The 18407-nt window shown below is 43.4% G+C and overlaps 1 protein-coding gene across 2 annotated transcripts in view; it reads right to left on the bottom strand.

Annotated features, from left to right (window-relative positions):
* arhgap24 (Rho GTPase activating protein 24) overlaps window positions 1-18407 on the bottom strand; it is a 545136-nt gene that overhangs the window by 297837 nt on the left and 228892 nt on the right. For both annotated transcript variants that reach the window (XM_041194111.1, XM_041194121.1), the window contains exon 3: window positions 4129-4216. In XM_041194111.1, the coding sequence (XP_041050045.1) occupies window positions 4129-4216 (88 nt within the window). The remainder of the gene's footprint in view (window positions 1-4128; window positions 4217-18407) is intronic.

Raw genomic sequence — 18407 nt, 5'->3', positions numbered from 1 at the left:
CTTTGGAACCCATCAGCAGCATTAATGCCAACAAGAACACTTATCAGGAATGGAGGCCAGCCCCTAAATTCTCAGATGGAGCTTTCTGCTGGCTCAAGTAATGCACAGCACAGAGTCTATGCAGTAGACTGAATGCCATGGTCACCAAAGATAATTGTCAATTTAAAAGAAAATGCTCGTTGGGATCGGGATGTTGCTGCAGGGGATAGAACTCTCCCCATTTCAAGTACACAGTGTCAGCATCAAGCACTCCCAGACAGGTATTGCACAGTTAATGCAGTGCAAATTTCCTTCTACTCTGCATCAACAATGGAGCTCAGCCAGTACAAGGTTACTAGGAAATAAGAATTATACGGGATTGTTTCTTTGTCCCCTTTTGTAGTTCCTGCATCATTCCTGGATTCCTTCCTATATCTGACACCTTCTTTGAAGAGGCAAAGTGACTGACCTTCTACATGCTATTCTTTCTGCTGGCTCAAGTAATGCACAGCACAGAGCAACAGAGGCTCTGTTTGACAGAGGATGGTGAAAGACTCTAAGGTAACACAAGGGCAACATTTGGAACGCTCCAGGGCAGTGAGTACCAACTCCAACAGCCATTACACAGCGAGTCAAAGCCAGAAACTGAACCTTCCCAGTGTGCACAGCAAAAAATATATCTGCCATGTACAGTGGTTTTCTTCATACTGTGCTCAAGTGTCTGAACTGCTTACTGTTGAAACGCAGGAAGAAACACAGGGCATTTTACATCATCAGTTTTCCCTCATCTACAGCCTTATTTATATGGAACCCACAAAGAGTATGGAATGTAATTGCTTAATGCATGTCACACCCATTATCATCTGCATGTTGAAACCTGGGCAACTGAATGCCATGGTCACCAAAGATAATTGTCAATTTAAAAGAAAGTGCTCATTGAGATCGGGATGTTGCTGCAGGGGATAGAACTCTCCCCATTTCAAGTACACAGTGTCAGCATCAAGCACTCCCAGACAGGTATCGCACAGTTAATGCAGTGCAAATTTCCTTCTACTCTGCATCAACAATGGAGCTCAGCCAGTACAAGGTTACCAGGAAATAAGAGTTATACGGGATTGTTTCTTTGTCCCCTTTTGTAGTTCCTGGGTCATTCCTGGATTCCTTCCTGTATCTGACACCTTCATTGAAGAGGCAAAGTGACTGCCCTTCTATAACTAAGGCCTATTTTCTTGCTTCAGGAATGGCAGTTGAGTCACTGGCACTAATATGTATACATTACTCTGACATCTTAATCTCCGGGCTACTTTGCTCAAGCCTACATCTGAGTATCTACTTCTGCAAATTAAACTGATGTCAGTCTATAGTCAGTTACAAAAACACACATAAATCCAATCTTCTCCCTTCCCTTCCTGTCCTTCAGTGGAGTCCAGTTCACAGGGTGTCAATAACACTTTTAACCAGAAATGTTTTGAGCAGCTTTTATGCAGATTGGACTGTAGCCATTGGAAAATGGGTATTACTGACTCTGTCTGCTTGAAAATGTATTCAGAGATTGCACCAAAATTCTACTGGAGGGTTTGGTGAAGTTTTATGATCACAGGAGATTCCCCTTCAATAAAGCTGCAGACACATGTTCCCACAACATAAACAAAACAGAAATCTAGTTGAGGCATGTTTCGAAATCATAAACGCATGACATTATTCCTTGCAAACTACCTGTATAATACAATCAAAATGTCACTGTGATTAGTGCAAATGGCACTTGGCTGGTAGAGTTTGTCGTCAATCCTTATCATGCTTAAATAGATTTGAAGCACTTTGAGAGATATGGGAAGGCTGCAGTGCCAAAGCAGGAGAGCATAATTAAATACACTGAAAAATCTTGCTCATGTGGAAATATCTTGCTAACAATTCCCAGTTTTCAACATTTTTTCTCACATAAATAGGGTCCTATAAATTTTTGTTTCATAACACTGTACAGCATTCACTGAAGAGGTCAAACTTTTGGATAGAATTGCTACTAAATGCTTATATCCATTCACCATTGTGTGATAGTACACTGTGCAGAATTCTCAAGCTGCTTCTATGCTGTGAAATAAAAAAGTTCAGGATGTAGAAGCTAATGGCTTTACCAGTTGCATTTGATATGTTGCGTGTGTATGCATCTGTGTCTGTTAGGAAATAAAAATTCAAAAGACCATAAGTCAGATAATAACTTGAAGTGAGCAGCAAGCTCACCAGGGTCTGTGAAATGACCAGCATGCACACCCCAATTAGCTGACCTGAGGCCTGATCCATTTTAGATCCCGGGTCTCAATTATAAAAATCAGGCTTTGCATCAATGATAACAGAACAATGTGTGGGAGTTCGGTGACAGAAGCAGGAGGCCACATTCATGGACTGCAAGAATGCTCCTGGTTAATCTAGGTGAAACGGGTCAGCAGTAAGGCTCCCAGGCGACCTCAGGGAGACCAGGACAGGGAGATTGATGCATCTAGAAAGAGAAACTGGCTTGGATCCTGCTGGTTAATATAATGGTGGGGTCTGATTGCTGAAATTAGACCCCAACTTTCACTTGTCAACAAGGCCTTCGCCTTCCTGGGGCAAGGGCCTCACAGGAGCCTGACTCTGGGGGAGTCACACTGCTGATATCTTAACCCTGCCTGCCCACCACCTTTCATGTCACTTATTGTATTTGCATTAATGAGAGGTGAGTACACTTTTTCCGTGCTTCTAGAATTGGTCCAAGGATTAATGCATGTAAATGCTTCTTTTACAGGAGTGGGGGAAATCCTTTAGTGCCACAGGACACATAGGGGAGGGTTTTTCCCCTCGTTGGGCGGGCTCGGCAATCGGGGCTGGTTGGCCAATTAAGGCAGGCCCAGTGTGAAATGCACGTGACAGCGCTCAACGCTGCCTGTGTGGGGGGAGAAGGAGGAGGGCGAGCACAAGTTTTCAGCATGCACCTGGGTGCGCGCTGGAAAATCTCCCTGAGGCACAGAGTTGTCTCAGGGAGCTGAAGAGTTTAAAACATTAAAAATAAAGATTTTTAAAATATTATAAAACATTTCCCCTCATGTGACTCTGTCACATGAGCAGGGGCATGTTATTAATGAAATATTAAAATTTTAATTTCATTTTTATTTGCTGTTGGAAACCTCATCTTGCCCTTGGATGAGGTTTTCTAAAGAATGTAAAGGCCACTTGGCCTTTTCACCTGCCTGCCAACCGCAAGGTTGGATGGGCAACGAAAAGTTTCTTTCAAATATTACTTTAATGGCCTTAATAGGCCTTTTAATTGTCAGTGGGTGCGCTGCCGACTCTGGCAAGCACCCGTCAACTGAAATATTGTGCGAGTGTGCAATGACATTGGGATGCTTGCCTGAGATTATCACGCATCATTTTATACTTGATTAGGTTGGGCGCATGCCTGCCTGACGATCAAAATATTCTAGCCATAGAAATTTGCTCATGCTTACCTTCCAGACAACACCCTGTAAAAACTGAGTGCTTAACTGTCAAAGTTTGGAACAGCACAGTAGATTTTGTGACTATGTGACTTTGATAATAACTCAAGAGGTTATTTAGTGGCTTTAACCAGTGTATAATTAAACCTTTTCAAATGAAATCAGCAGCATTTTTAGATTGTATTTTTAAAAGAATCCCTTTAACCAACTCATAATAAATTAATACATGCCTCTGTGGTTAAATAATGGTGGTGTACGCTGGGAAATTGCAATAATCCTTACCTTAGGCCACTGAAATAAATTTACTGTCATGAAAAGTTCACCACAACTCGTTGTGAGATTATTAATTGTGATCCGATCATGGATTCTGCAGCTGGCCAGCAAGGATACTACCAAAGCCATCATTATTTTCAAAATTTTCCTCAAGTCAGGATACCGTGCATTCCAAATGCTTGGGATTTTTTTTACCCTCTCTTGGTCATCATTTGAGTGTTACTCATCTACTTGAGCCAGCTCTACATCCCCCAACTGAGAAAAATAAGAAACTTCTCCCTTTCATTTCAATATATTTCGGAAATGACAGTCGTGTTTTACTTTGGACATATTGAACTTTGGCCTCTCTGGTGTGGCTGTTGGTAACCTATAACATGGTTGCCAGAAGGAAAATATAAATGTTTCTTACCAGGCACAATTTCAAAAAGGAACTTCCTAGATTCATCTCCATTATACGAATGCTCAGTGACATTATTTCCAGGCAAGAAAATGGTCCCCTGTAAAACAGACCGAATGAGATTGAGAAAAAAGGTCTTGCACAGAACAACAAGCTGAGAAGAAAAAGCAATAGCAGGTTGCACAATTATAAAACACAAGCTGTTAAAATTCCCAGCAGGATTACTGTTTCAAACTGTACCAATAATCAGGAGCTGAATACAACATTATGGTTGTTAATGTTAATTGAGAAATAAAAAGATAAGACTAGCTTTTACATAGCATCTTACACAATCTTAGGATTTCCAAAACTGCTTTAAGCCAAAGACATCCCATCCATGAATCCAGTACCACCATTTTCACAGTGGGGGGGGCAGGGAACAGGTGCAGGCTGCAGTTTGCACAACCGTGGTTCACAGAGGCAGCTGCACATGTAAAAGTGGAACAGGCTTCAAACAGATACATTTTCATTAGTGGGATGTCCAAAATACGACTCGTGGGCCCAAGACGTTCGAGCAAAAGGTCTAAAGCTGTAAGAGTTATTGGAAAGGTAGAGCGCCCTTTTGAAGAGGTAAGATGCCCTTTTGGAGAGGTCCAGGTATGCCTTCGGGAGAGATAAAGTGCTCCTTTTGGGAGAGGCAAGGTGCCTTTTGGGAGAGGTCAGGTGACCTTTGGGATTGTTAAAATTAGACATGAATGTGTGTAAAAAGCGGATAAACTAATTGGAGCTGTCCAGCTGTCAAGGCATTTAAATGTCCATGCTCTTTAAAATTTTTGAAAAAAAAAGCCTGCCTTTGAAAGTAAAATTGTTTGTAATTTCACAGCTAAATGTTGACATAAGCCTGAGGATTAGTACTGCATGACTGATTCCACAACAGTTGACAGCACCAAATGGTTATAAAGTCTTTGATATGGGACTATGAACACAAATGGTTGTTATCATAAGGGATTAAGTACTTAAAGGAATTTAAATGTATTGAATGGGTTTTATAAATGTGTTTTCTTTAAAGAGTGAAGTTATCAATATACAATTAGAACTTTATTTCATCTCACCATGGATCCTGAGGTCTGCCCATTGTGGATAATAGGTGAGTTGGCATGGATGGCGTAATGGCAAAGGTTGGTGGGTGGGGGGCATGGGCTGGCATGAGTTTGCACTAAGTTGGCATAGGGGCTATAAAGTGCCATGGGGGTGGGTAGAGGGGCATTGGTTAGTATGGAGGATATGAGGGGCCTTAGGGGGGTGGGTAGGGGGGCATCAGTTGGTAAGGATAGGACATAGGGAATGTGTGGGGAGTGAGGAAGTGTGAGGGGTGAGGGCAGAGGGCTGTTTTTGGGGTTGTTTTGCAGCTGCGGTGAAGTCCCAGAGCACTGAGGTGGGCTTTTTAAAGTACCTGCCTCTGTGGCTGCCTCCGCAGGGGAGAGTGGCCCAACTCCCAATAACACCAACAACCCTGAAAACCCAAATATTTGGGGCACTTTCCTTGAGTCGGGCTTGCGGAACCAGGAATTTTCCCGACTCTGGGAGTGAAAATTCGTCCCCAAGTCACAACTAACACCATAAATGTTTCCAGAGATCAAGCTGATTGGATTACTCTATGATAGACTCTCAAGTGAATGTGGAGACATTAGTCTCTCCAGTTGTGACATTTTTTCTATTCATAAATTTACTATCGGAAATTCCAAGTAGTCTAGGGTCTTATCCCTACCACAGTCACAGAGAGATGTAAACATGATGGTGGTTCGTCCATCACTATTATAGCAATTTTATTGAAGAAACATATCACATTACTGACAAAAGTTAAAAAATATTACAGATTACAGCTATCAACCAGCCCAGATATAAGTAGAGATGTGAACTGAAGAATTGGAGATGATAGTCAGTCAGCTCGAATTACCATATTCCTGACATCCTGGCCATTAATTTCAATCACTGAACAATCAGGAGCACTGCCAATTTGCCAAGCTGATGGTCCTGTCCAAATCTCTCATTCATGCTTTCACCAAACAAGAGTCCATGCTGAGAGTAATTTTACACACATAGGGCAGAATTTTACGACAGTGGGATTTTACGTTCCCGCTGTTGTCAATGGGATTTATAAACGCCCGCCACATTTTACGGCCCTGTCCCCGCCAAAATGGGGCTGTAAAATTCTGTTCATATAATGGGTCTCATTTTACATGGGGGTTCTCCCACACCGCAGAAAAATGGTGCTCCAGAAATCTTTTTCCTAATGTCAACTTACCAATGGCCAGTATCTTGTTAATCATCAAAATATGGAACTGGCTGAGTGACTGTGGCTGCAATGTCTGAGCTTAGCATTAAAGTGCTTAACCTCAGAATTTTCCCACAACTGATTAAACTGTATGTTTTTCTTAATGCTGCCTGAGGTCACTTTGTGATTTAACACTTAGCAAGTGCAAATCAATATGATATTAAAGGTGGCATACACTTATTGGATGCAAGACTTTCAATGATGTAGCTAAATAAAAGGTCTTCAATGGCAAAAAGACACTTGTTGCTCATAGAAACAGTTTCGTCGGTGACCTGCCCTCCCAACATAAAGCTGGAAGTAGAATGTTTACTGATGATTGTTCAGTGTTCAACTCCATTCACAACTCCTTAGAAAATGAAGCAGTCTGTAACCGCATGCAGCAAGAACTAGACAACATCCAGCCTTGGGCTGGTCAGTGGCAAGTGGTAGAAATGCCAATCTATTGTTAGACAATAGCCATCTCCGACAGGAAAGAGTCTAAACAACTGACATTGACATTCAACTGTATTAACATTGCTGAATCACCCACCATCACCCGCCACTTGAGGTGGTGTTGGGGGTGTTACCATAGACCAGAAACTCAAAACATGTAACTGAACTAGGAATATAGATATTGTAACTGTAAAAGCAGGTCAGTAGTTGAGAATACTGTAGCAAGTAACTCACCTCCTGACTCCATAAAGTATATCCACCATCTACAAGGCACAAGTCAGGAGTGTGATGGAATACTTTCTACTTGCCTGGATGATTGCAGCTCCCACAACACTCAAGAAGCTCAACACCATCCGGGACAAAGCAGCCTGCTTGATTAGCACCCCATCCACCACCTTAAACATTCGCTCCTTGCACTGCAGCAACTGACCAAGGTTTCTTCAATAGCACCTTTCAAACCCACAGCTTCTAGAAGACAAGCTAGGGCAGCAAAAGCATTGGAACACACCACCTGCAAGTTCCCCTCCAAATCACGCACCCACCCCCCCCACCGACTATTAATATATCACCAGTTCTTCACTATTGTTGGGTCAAAATCCTAGAACTGTGGATATGCCTAAGCCGCATGGACTGCAGCTGTTTAAAAAGGTGGCTCACCACCAAGGGCAATTAGAGATGGGTAACAAATGCTGCTCTTAACAGTGATGTGCACAACCCATGAATGAATCAAAAAAAAGTTGCAATTAGTTTCTGGTTTCTGGTTTTTTTCTTGAAAGTATTATAAATTTTGACTCAGTCTTATACAACACAGTGTAGATTTTTCAGATGGCTGGTGACAAATAAGTGGGGAATGCATCCAAGGAGCATTAATCGGCTGGAGACTGGATTTGCACCCCTCATTTGGGTGGAAGTCCTGCTGCAGAGAACCACCAAGCCAGCCAATTTGATTGGCTGAAGCTCTGTAGTCCCAGTAGCACCAGTGGTAGCATTGGCCAGGACTGGGACCACAAGCAGTCCCCAGATTCAAAGTCCTAGAGTCCCGGACTAGGTAGTGGGGCGGGGGTGCAGTCTCATGGCACGAAGGGTAGTTGAGGCCAGGAGGGATTGAGGTGAGGAGTTGGGGGGGCTTGATGGAGAGGCTGGAGGTTGGTGGGGTAGGGAACCTGCAGGAGACAGACTTTGGGATTCTGGAAAGGGGTCCCTTGAGGGAAGTGCCCACTCCCACCTAGTTCCCGCTAAAAGACTGAGCAGGGTGACCTGCCAGGCATCCCCTTACCCTGAACTCTTCCTGTCAACCTCAAAACTGAGGCTGGGAAGGAAGCGGCCCTTCAGTGGCCAATAATTGGTCACCTAAAGGCCTCAATCGGGGTGAGGGCGGACAGACTGCCCTAGCCTCGCCGGTCAGACATAAAATTGCAGATGGGTCAGGGGCAGGCAGGAGGGCCACCCCTACCTGCAAACACATTAGCGGGGGACCATAAAATTCTGTACATTGAGACCTAAACAGATATCAGATTTTGGAGAAATAAATACGGAAAATAATTTTACAGATCACTGAACACTAATCAAGGATCTCCACCATACTGAGTATGACAAATGTTGTTCTTGATGTGGAAACCAATATATCAACAAGCATTCACATAAAATTGCGATAGACAGTTTCATTTCTTCACTGCTGACAATGACTGAATCTAAGGACTCTCCTTCCAGTGGCAGGGTCCCACAGGGTGGGACTTCTGACTGTGCTTCTGACAACACTGTAAACTTGAACAAATGTTTATCCTGGTTCTCCTGCTGGGACTAAGAAATTGAAAAACCTTGAAGTCAATCCCACTCTCCTACTTTGGGTCAGTGATTTCCTTCACTCCAATGGGTGTTAGTTTCTGGGGTTTACTCAGAGGCCAAGTTATCAAATACTGGATCACCTCAGAGCTGTGTTCTTTCATCTTTGCTTTTCACTCTCTACATGAATGATTGTCGATCAGAGCATGACGACATAATGATCCCAAAGTATGCTGTAATGATACAGTACTTGTGGGTCTTATGAGGAATAACAAAGTAATCTATAGGAACTCGGTGGAGAAGTTCATAAAATGGTGCAATAACAATTCTCTTAAACTGAATGAAAAGACAAAAGAACTAGTTATAGACTTTAAGAAAAAGCCAGTTAATGATACTGTTCCTGTGAAAAATCATGATATGCCCACTAAAGTAGTTACCAGGTACAAGTATCTAGATATCACAGTAAATGATAAGTTGAATTGGAGGGAACAGTGTACAGATGTGGTGAGCAAGGGACATACATAATTATAACACCTCAGAAAATTAGAATCCTTTTGAATGGATCCAACAATTATGAAACTCTTCTGTACGGCTGTAGTTGAAAGTGCTATCCTTTTTGGATGTCTCTTCTGGTACAGTTGTCTTAGGAAAGCAGGCTTTTTAAGGGTACTGAGATTATTGAACCAGGCAGGAAGGGTATTTGATGAGCAGACCTTTCTTGACGAAATCTGCTCTCGAAGGAATGAAATAATTTGATGAAATTATAGAGTGTCATGAGCAATGAGAATCACACCTTGTGTCAGTGTTACAGTTTGATGTGTTCAGGAAAAGGGCTACAATCTCCCAGATGCAGGACAAATTGGTTCTTGAACTCATTTGTGCCCTTCTCTATAAGAACTTTTAACAAGAGTTTGACGAATGGATGGGGATATGCACTCAGAGTGGGGCTCACTGACTATTTTAATGCATTGGGATAGTTTTTAATACAGTTTAATTAAAGTTAGATCTCTGTGATGGGGTAATTTCCTTTCATTTTATTGCTATTATTCATTTGTATTTATTTTTTGAATGAACAAGCAATATAGACAACAAAGTAAAATTGAAAGTTGAAATTGAATTGAATTGAAATTCCCATCGTCAACAGAAAGCTGCCATTGCCTGGCTGCAATGTTGTGGTGCTCCTGCAATTGGGTTCAAAAGTTCAGAATTGCTGTGACAGTCTGCATAAAGGTGGTGGAAAGGTAAATGATGGCCAGGTTGGAGGGAGTACAGGCCATCAAAATGCCCTCTGTCTCCATGGTATGGGGGGTGGGGGGGGGGCGTAGATCAATGTTATTGCTGCCACTTCCTGGGGTCAACCACTATCTTTGACATGGCAGGCCTGGGAAGCAATGGTAGTAAGGGTGAATAGGAGGGAAATCTGACAGGAAACCAGGCCTCATGCCTCCATTGCTATTTGCATGTGTTTGGTGGGAAGAGAGAAGCCAGAAGTGGTTGTGGCAGGTGAGTGGAAATTAATTGCAGGTCAGACGACGTAGCCTGCCTCTGTCTCACCAGACTTTACATCATTCACTGTCGCGATCCTACTCCGATGCAGAGTTAGCCTGAAATATAAGTGTACACAATAATGGCAGACAAAACTCCCTGCAGACCAGTGTTAGTAATGTAAAAGGCCAGAGAGAAAAGTTGGGTGATCAGCAGTCAATTGCGATTGGGTCTTGTGGATAAGATAAGCTTGGAGAGGGTACAAGGTTAGGCAGAAGAGGAAGGCACAGGTTCAGAGCTAGAACATGGGGGAGCATTGAAGGAGGTTTGGCTTGGTGGGCACGGAAATGGAGGTGTGGGGGAAAGAAAGCAGTAAATGCTGCTTAAACGGTGAAATCAATAGAAGCAAAAGCCCTGGGATTGTTGAAGAATTGACTGGATGCTGCAAATGGAGGGACTTCAGGAATTTTCTGAAGGGATGAATTATGATTGGCTGAATGGCCTTCCTCATCTGCAATTGCCTAATGATCTTGTGAAACCCAGCAATCAATACAAGTTTTAAAATTTCATGCAGCAGTTTCCCACATCTATTTAATCATGGCACATCAAAGCAGCGTTCTGGGAAAAAAATCTCATGGGCAGGATTTTCTGCTCAATGTGTGGGCGCACGCCTAACATGCCTGAGTGAAATAGCGTCCTGACGTCATCACGCACTAGCGCGATATTTTGGTCAGAGGCCTGCGCGTGAGAATCAGCAGTGCACATGCCAACAATTAAGAGGCCTATTAAGGCCATTAATCAATGAATTAACCTGTGTTTTTTGCTGCCCATCCAATGTTACGATTGGCGGGCGGGCGAATCGGACAGGCGGCCTTTGGATTTTTGAGGAAACCTCATCCACGGGCGGGTTGAGGTTTCTGTAATTAAATTTGTAAAAAAATTTGGGGGCAGAATTTTTCAAATCTACATGTTAACTTAAGTGACTCTGTTGTGTGGGCATTTTTTTCTGGAATTTTAAGAATTTGATATTCATTGGTTTAAAATACCGCAGTTCCCTGACGCAGCTCTCTGCCTCCAGGGAGATTTCATTGTGTGCTTCCCCGCGCCTGTGCTGACTTCAGTGCTTGCCCTCCTCCCACACCCATCCCAGCAGCCCTGAGCCTCTCAGTGTGCCTTTCACACTAGCTGGCCGTTAATTGGCCAGCCAGCATGAAATTGCAGTCGGGGGTGGATGACAGGTGGCAGGCCATTTCTCTGCTGGTCCCAGGCCCGCTGGCTGCACCTGCCCAATGTCCCAAAAATCGGGCCCCATGTACTTGTCTATCTGGTGAGATTGGGAATTCCTGCCCTCTGCAATGTTTGTCTTCATAGTGCTGCAGTCATGGAAGTGAGAGTAAGAAATATTGCATTATGACCAGACAAGGTAAGGATGAAGAGTAGAAACTCAAGAGATTTCTCCACAGCAGAGCAGGTATCAGGAAGAACTTACTGGTACTGGGAAAAGATAGGCGAGAATAGGTGATTCAGAGATTGGCAAATGTGATTTTCTGAATTCCCATTTACACTGCTGTCAGACTCCTTATTCATATGTTGGAATAGGTTAACACCCAATTTCATCACTCAAGATTATGGAGGAATATGAATTGTATATGGGTCTTGCCAGAAATTACCACATGGTGATGATGTTTGACCCATTGCTCCTGTGCTAGTGCTGGTGCTTCAGCAGCTGCAGTCTACTCCCACCCCTTCCCTGAATACCAGTTACATTTTTTTTCAAATAGGTATCCAACTTGCCACTAGTGGCAAAGGATTCTACATTCTGAAAAATATAATTCCTTCTTCTTCAAGTGAAAATTCCATGTCAATGCCTCGTACTGATTTGCCAACCAGTGTAAATAATCTATCATCACTTACTTTCTCAAACCTTTCATAACTGTGAACGTGAAAACTTTTGTTCAATCCTCCTTTAATCATCTTTGATCAAGTGAAAAGTATCCAATTTTTTCAAGCTTTTCTTCCCAATCCTAACCTTTTATTCCTAATATCATATGATTCATGGTTTTAGCAAGCTTCCCAAAATAAGTGCCCAGAACTGTATAATATCCCAAAGATTTATACAAATTCAATGTCACATCCATTTGTTTGTATTAAAACCATAGGCCATTCGGCCCATCGAGTCTGCTCTGCCATTCAATGAGATCATGGCTGATCAGACAATTCTCAACTCCACTTTCCTGCCTTTTCCCCATATCCCTCAATTCCCTTACTGATTAAAAATTTATCTATCTCAGCCTTGAATATTCTTAACAACCCAGCCTCTTCAGCCCTCTGCGGTAAAGAATTACATAGATTGGCTACCCTCTGAGAGAAGAAACTCCTCCTCACCTCTGTTTTAGACGGGCGCCCCCTTACTCTGAGATTATGCCCTCTGGTCCTGGACTCTCCCAGGGGAAACAACATCTCAGCATCTATCCTGTCAAGCCCCCTAAGAATCTTATATGTTTCAATAAGGTCGCCTCTCATTCTTCTAAACTCCAATGAGTACAGGCCCAACCTACTCAACCTCTCCTCGTAAGAAAATCCCTTCATCCCCGGGATCAATCCAGTGAACTTTCTCTGGACTGCCTCTAATGCCAGTATATTTTCTTAGATAAGGAGATCAAAACTGTTCAAGGTATCCTAGATGTGGCCTAACTAGTGCTTTGTATAATTTCAGCAAGACTTCCCTATTTTTACACTCCATTCCCTTTCAGATAAAGACCAACATTCCATTTACCTTCCCTATTACCTGCTGAACTTGTATGCTAGCTTTTTATGCTTCATGCACAAGGACCCCCAGATCCCTCTGTGCTGAAGCTTTCTTCAGTCTTTCTCTGTTTAAGTAATATTTAGCTCCTCTATTCTTCCTTCCAAAGTGCATAACTCACACATTCCCACATTATATTCCAACTGCCTCGTTTTTGCCCACTCACTTAACCTGTTTATATCCCTCTGTAGACTCCTTGTGTCATCCTCACCACTTGCCATCCGACTTATTTTTGTGTCATCTGCAAACTTTGCAATAGTACATTCATTTCCCTCATCCAAGTCATTAATATATGTTGTAAATAATTGTGGCTGCAGCACTGACCCCTGTGGCACTCCACTAGTTACATGCTGCCATCCTGAAAATGCGCCCCCCATCCTAACTCTCTGGGAAGAATTTTCTTTCCACCGTGGTGGGGGGTGGCTGGGTGGGCGTGGGCACGGGCGGGTGCGCAGCTGATCACCACCCGTGATCGGCTGCACACCGACATTTTACGTGAGCAGGACAATTATGGCCCACCCAGCGTGAAAGAGCGCAGAAATCTCCGAGGCTGTCTCAGGAGATTAGTTTGATTTTTAACAATTTAAATAAAGAAAGAAAAAAAAATTAAGACACATCCCCTCGTGTGAAGTGTCACATGAGCTGGGACATGTCTATGAATTTTAGTAAAAATTTTTATTGAAGTTTAAAAACCTTCATGAAACCTCATCCCACCCATGGATGAGGTTTCATAATAAATGCGAAGACTGCCTGGGCTCTTTGCCTGCCCGCCAACCTTAAGGTTAGATGGGTAGCTATGTTAATTATTTAAATTGATATTTAAATTGCCTTAATAGGCCTTTGACAGTTCGGCGGGCGCGCAGCCGACTCCGGTGCGTCCCTGCCGAACAGAAGATCTGAATGACGCGCGATGATGTTGGGGCGCAGCCCAACGTCATTGTGCGTCATTTTACGCATTGGTAAGCGGGGCCCACTCCTGCATGTCAACCCGAAGATTCTGGTCCCTGTCTTCTATCAGTTAGCCAAACCTCTATCCATGCTAATATACTACCCCCAACAACATGGGCACATCTTATTAAGTAGCCTTATGTGCGGTACCTTATCAAATGCCTTTTGGAAATCCAAATATATTACATCTACTGGTTCCCCTTTATCTAGCCTGCTTACTGCCTCCTCAAAGAATTCTAATATTTGTTTGGCATGATTTCCCTTCATGAAGCCATGCTGACTCTGTTTGACTAGATTATGTATTTCTAAATGCTCTGCTATTGTATCCTTTATAATGGACTCTAACATTTTCCCAATGACAGGTGTTAAGCTAAATGGCCTATGGTTACCTGTTTTTTGTCTCTCTCCCTTCAATAAATTATATATATTTCCTGTTAAGGTTTGAAATGTCATTCTCATTGGCAACTGGAATTGCGAGCAAATTCTCAGTGGCAAAATTATTCTTATTTAAAGGGATGTTAAACAATGCAGCATTATTGGACTGATGATTTAAAAAAATAACTAGAGCAGGAGACTCCACAAATATCCCCATCTTCAATGGTGAGGAAGTCCAGCACATCAGTGCAAAAGACAAGGCTGAGGCATATCCCCCTACCGGAAAAGTTTGACATCATTTACACCATTTGCATTCAACAGCATTCATTTGTGCTCATTTAACATCAGTTACGCTCAAAAGCAATCATTTGGCTATCATTTGACATTGCAAGTGGCGATCAACTGACATCATTGTCATCATTTGCCGCTATACCGCAGTGCTCATACATCTGCCATTCGCAAAATCACTTAGCTTAAGCATTCTGATACCAAAAACAATCAGAGTTTGCACTCCACATTTCTGAATTTCTATAGCTTCAAACATCCTAAAACTGAGCTAACTTTAGAAAAAGCAGATTCAGTTTTAACGTAAGTTTTGACAAGCAAGTTTTATGTTTTTCTTCATAAGCTATAACTAGCGAAGCACACACCTGTGCCTCTCCACCATCCCCACAGATTGCAGTGTTTTCTCCTTCACCAATCCGTCCCCGGAACAGTTTTTACCTTACACCCCTGCTCAGGTTGCAGCAGTTTTCTTCCCCCTTCCCCTCTTCCCCCCACCCCCCCTTCTTCCTCTGTCTCTCCCAACCACCTCCCTGCGCACCCCCCCTCCCCCAGAGCGCTCAGGTCACAGGGCCAGCCAGAACGGAAATAATGGTGAAGGCCTGCTCTGCTACAGCTTTCCAGTGAGTGTGGACCAGCAATGGTAGCAGAAAGAGGTGGGTTAGGGTTTGGGTTGGGCAAGTCAGTGGGAGGGAGAGAGTTGTTGGGGGGGGGGGGGCGCAGCTGCCCGAGATGTTCAGCAATGGCTTCCCAAGAAGTTTGGCGGTTGGGCCCCTGAGGAATTCAGTGAGGTGGTGTAGGCCTGAGACTGGTGTGTGGGGTCAGGGGGGGCGGTGGTGGGGTGTGTGTGTGTGTGTTGGGGGGAGCAGACAGTCACTGCTGGGTGGGGGTGAGGGAGGGGTGGTTGGGCCACTGGGAGATTGGCGGGCTAGGAAAATGGCCAGGGAACACCAGGGCCAGAATCTTTGGGTTGGCATGTGGGGGCAGGCCCCACTGGCCGATGAGTAAAATGAGTAAAGTGATGTTGGGCAGGTCATTCAGAGCTTCAGTCTGGCGGGGGCACAGCTGAGTCGGCTGCACACCTGCTGAACTGTCAAAGGCCTATTAAGGCCATTTAAAAAGTAATTCATGGAGCTATCCGTCCAACCTTAAGGTTGGTGGGCAGGCGAAGAGCCCAGGTGGGATGAGGTTTCATGAAGGTTTTAAAAATCAAATAAATGCCTTAATTAAAAGTTTATTTTTCTTTATTAAAATTTTTGATAATCGAACTAATCTCCCTGAGGCCTTGGCTGCACGCTCACCCACACCTGCTCCTGTTCAGCCCTCCCGTCGGAGAGAAAATTCTCCCCCAGGTTTCTGAAGAGAAACCTCTCCACCTGACTACTGCCTTGTAGCCACTCCTGAGTTCACATTTTTCTCCATGCATTCATGTTAAATTCTGGGTTCATTCAACAACTGAGATAGTGAAGTAAGCAGTGTGAAAACAACACAAATAACTATCAATTGCTGGACATAATTTGTGGCTTTAGAATTAGGCAAGTTTTCTGTGTGGATAGTCACAAAAATAATTGATGAATAAAACATAATTGAAGCATTATAAACATAAAACTTTAAGCGGAATATTTCAAATCGAAGTTCTAAATAAGGTCTTATGATGTCCTTAAGCATTTATAATAGAAAGACTTTTCTGGAATAAATGAAAAAAACTTAATAAATTCAGATATTATTTAAGTAATTAATTAGCTTGCGTTTTTCAATGTAGGTTTCTGATCACACTTGATATCAATGAGTGTACTTGATGCCTTGGAGTGCAATTGATGCCTTCAAGTGCTTAATTTTGGTGCTTTCCAGCACCTTTGATTGCTTTTGATGTCAAAGATAGAAAAACCCTGCAGATTGCATGAAAAACCTGTTCCAAATGATAACTGTTGGTGTCAAATGATCGCTGATTGATTTTGAGTGCATTTGAATGCAAAAATGAAGCCAAAATTTTCTGGTAGGGATTTTTACCTATCTTCAACCAGAAGTGTCGAGTGGATGATCCATCTCAGCTCCCTCCTGAGGTCCCCATTATCACAGATGCCAGTCTTCAGCCAATCCGATTCACTCCACACGATACCAGGAAACAGCTGAAGGCACTGGATTCTGCAAAGGCTATGGAGCCTGACAACATTCCGGAAATAGTATTGAGGAATTGTGCTCCAGGACATGCCACGTGTCTAGCCAAGCTGTTCCAGCATAGCTCCAACACTGGCATCTACCCAGAAATGTGGAAAATTACCCAGGTGTGTCCTGTCCATCAAAAGCAGGACAAATCCAACTCAGCCAATTACCACCCCATCAGTTTACTCCCGATCATCAGTAAAGTGATGAAGGGTGTCATCAACAGTCCTATCAGGCAGCACGTACTCAGCAATAACCTGCTCACTGACGCTCAGTTTGGGTTCCGCCAGGGCCACTCAGCTCTTGACCTCAGTACATCCTTGGTCCAAACACAGACAAAAAAGCTGAACTCAAGTGATTCCTTTTGATATCAAGGCTGCATTTGACCGAGTGTGGCATCAAGAAGCCCTAACAAAAGGGGAGTCAATGGGAATCGGGGGGAAATTCTCCAATGGTTGGAGTCATACCTAGCACAAAGGAGGATGGTTGTGATTGTTGGAGGTCAATCATCTCAGCTCCAGGACATCGCTGAAGGAGTTCCTCAGGGTAGTGTCAATCATCTGCAGCTGCTTCATCAATGACCTTCCTTCCATTATAAGGTTAGAAGTGGGGATGTTCACTGATGATTGCACAATGTTCAAAACTCCTCAGATACGGAAGCAGTCCATGTCCATAAGCAGCAAGACTTGGACAACATTCAGGCTTGGATTGGTTATCATTCACACCACACAAGTGCCAGGCAATGACCATGTCCCATAAGAGGGAATTCAACCATCTTCCCTTGACATTCAATGCTATTACCATTGCTATCAACATCATGTTGACCAGAAACTAAACTGGATCAGCCATATAAATACTGTGGCTATAAGAGCAGGTCAGATGCTGGGAATTCTGTGGAGAATAACTCATCTCCTGACTCCCCAAAGTTTGGCCACCGTAAACATGGCACAAGTCAGGAGTGTAATGGAGTACTCTCCATTTGCCTGGATAAGTGCAGCTCCAACAGACTCAAGAAACTTAGCACCATCCGAGGCAAAGCAGCCTGCTATATTGGCATTGTATCCACCACCTTCAACATTCACTCCCTCCACCACTAATGCACAGTGTCAGCAGTGTATACCATCTATAAGATGAACTGCAGCAACTCACTAAGGCTCTTTTGACAGCACCTTCCAAACCTATGACATCTACCACCTAGAAGGACAAGGGCAGCAGATGCGTGAGAACACTATCACCTGTATGTTTCCTTCCAAGTCACACATCATCCTGACTGAATTATATCACCATTCCTTCACTGTTGCTGGGTCAAAATCCAGGAAGTCCCATCCTAATAGCACCTGTACCACATGGACTGCAGCAATTCAAAAAGGCGATCACCCTGCCACTTTCTCAAGGGCAATTCGGGATGGGCAATAAATGCAGTTCTAGCCAATGATGCCCATATTCCATGAATGAATAAATAAAAGAAAATGCACTGCTGAAATATGATTGATATTTGCTGCAGCTCCCTCCCAGTCTCTTCACTGCTCTCATCTAAGGCAGCTTTGGTCTTCATGTCTCGACTGCTGAATACATCATATTGTGCAGCCAAAGATCCCAGAGTCTGTAATTATTAATTGATTTCAGGTGGATATGATGTTGAATGGTTGACTTCAACTTCCCAGGCTCAAGAGAGGAAAAATAAACTTCAGCGACCTGTGCTGG

The sequence above is a fragment of the Carcharodon carcharias genome, chromosome 1 (assembly GCF_017639515.1).
Source record: "Carcharodon carcharias isolate sCarCar2 chromosome 1, sCarCar2.pri, whole genome shotgun sequence".
NCBI classification, from domain to species: domain Eukaryota; kingdom Metazoa; phylum Chordata; class Chondrichthyes; order Lamniformes; family Lamnidae; genus Carcharodon; species Carcharodon carcharias.
Note: the sequence above shows the minus strand (reverse complement) of the source record. Positions and strands in the feature narration are given on the sequence as shown.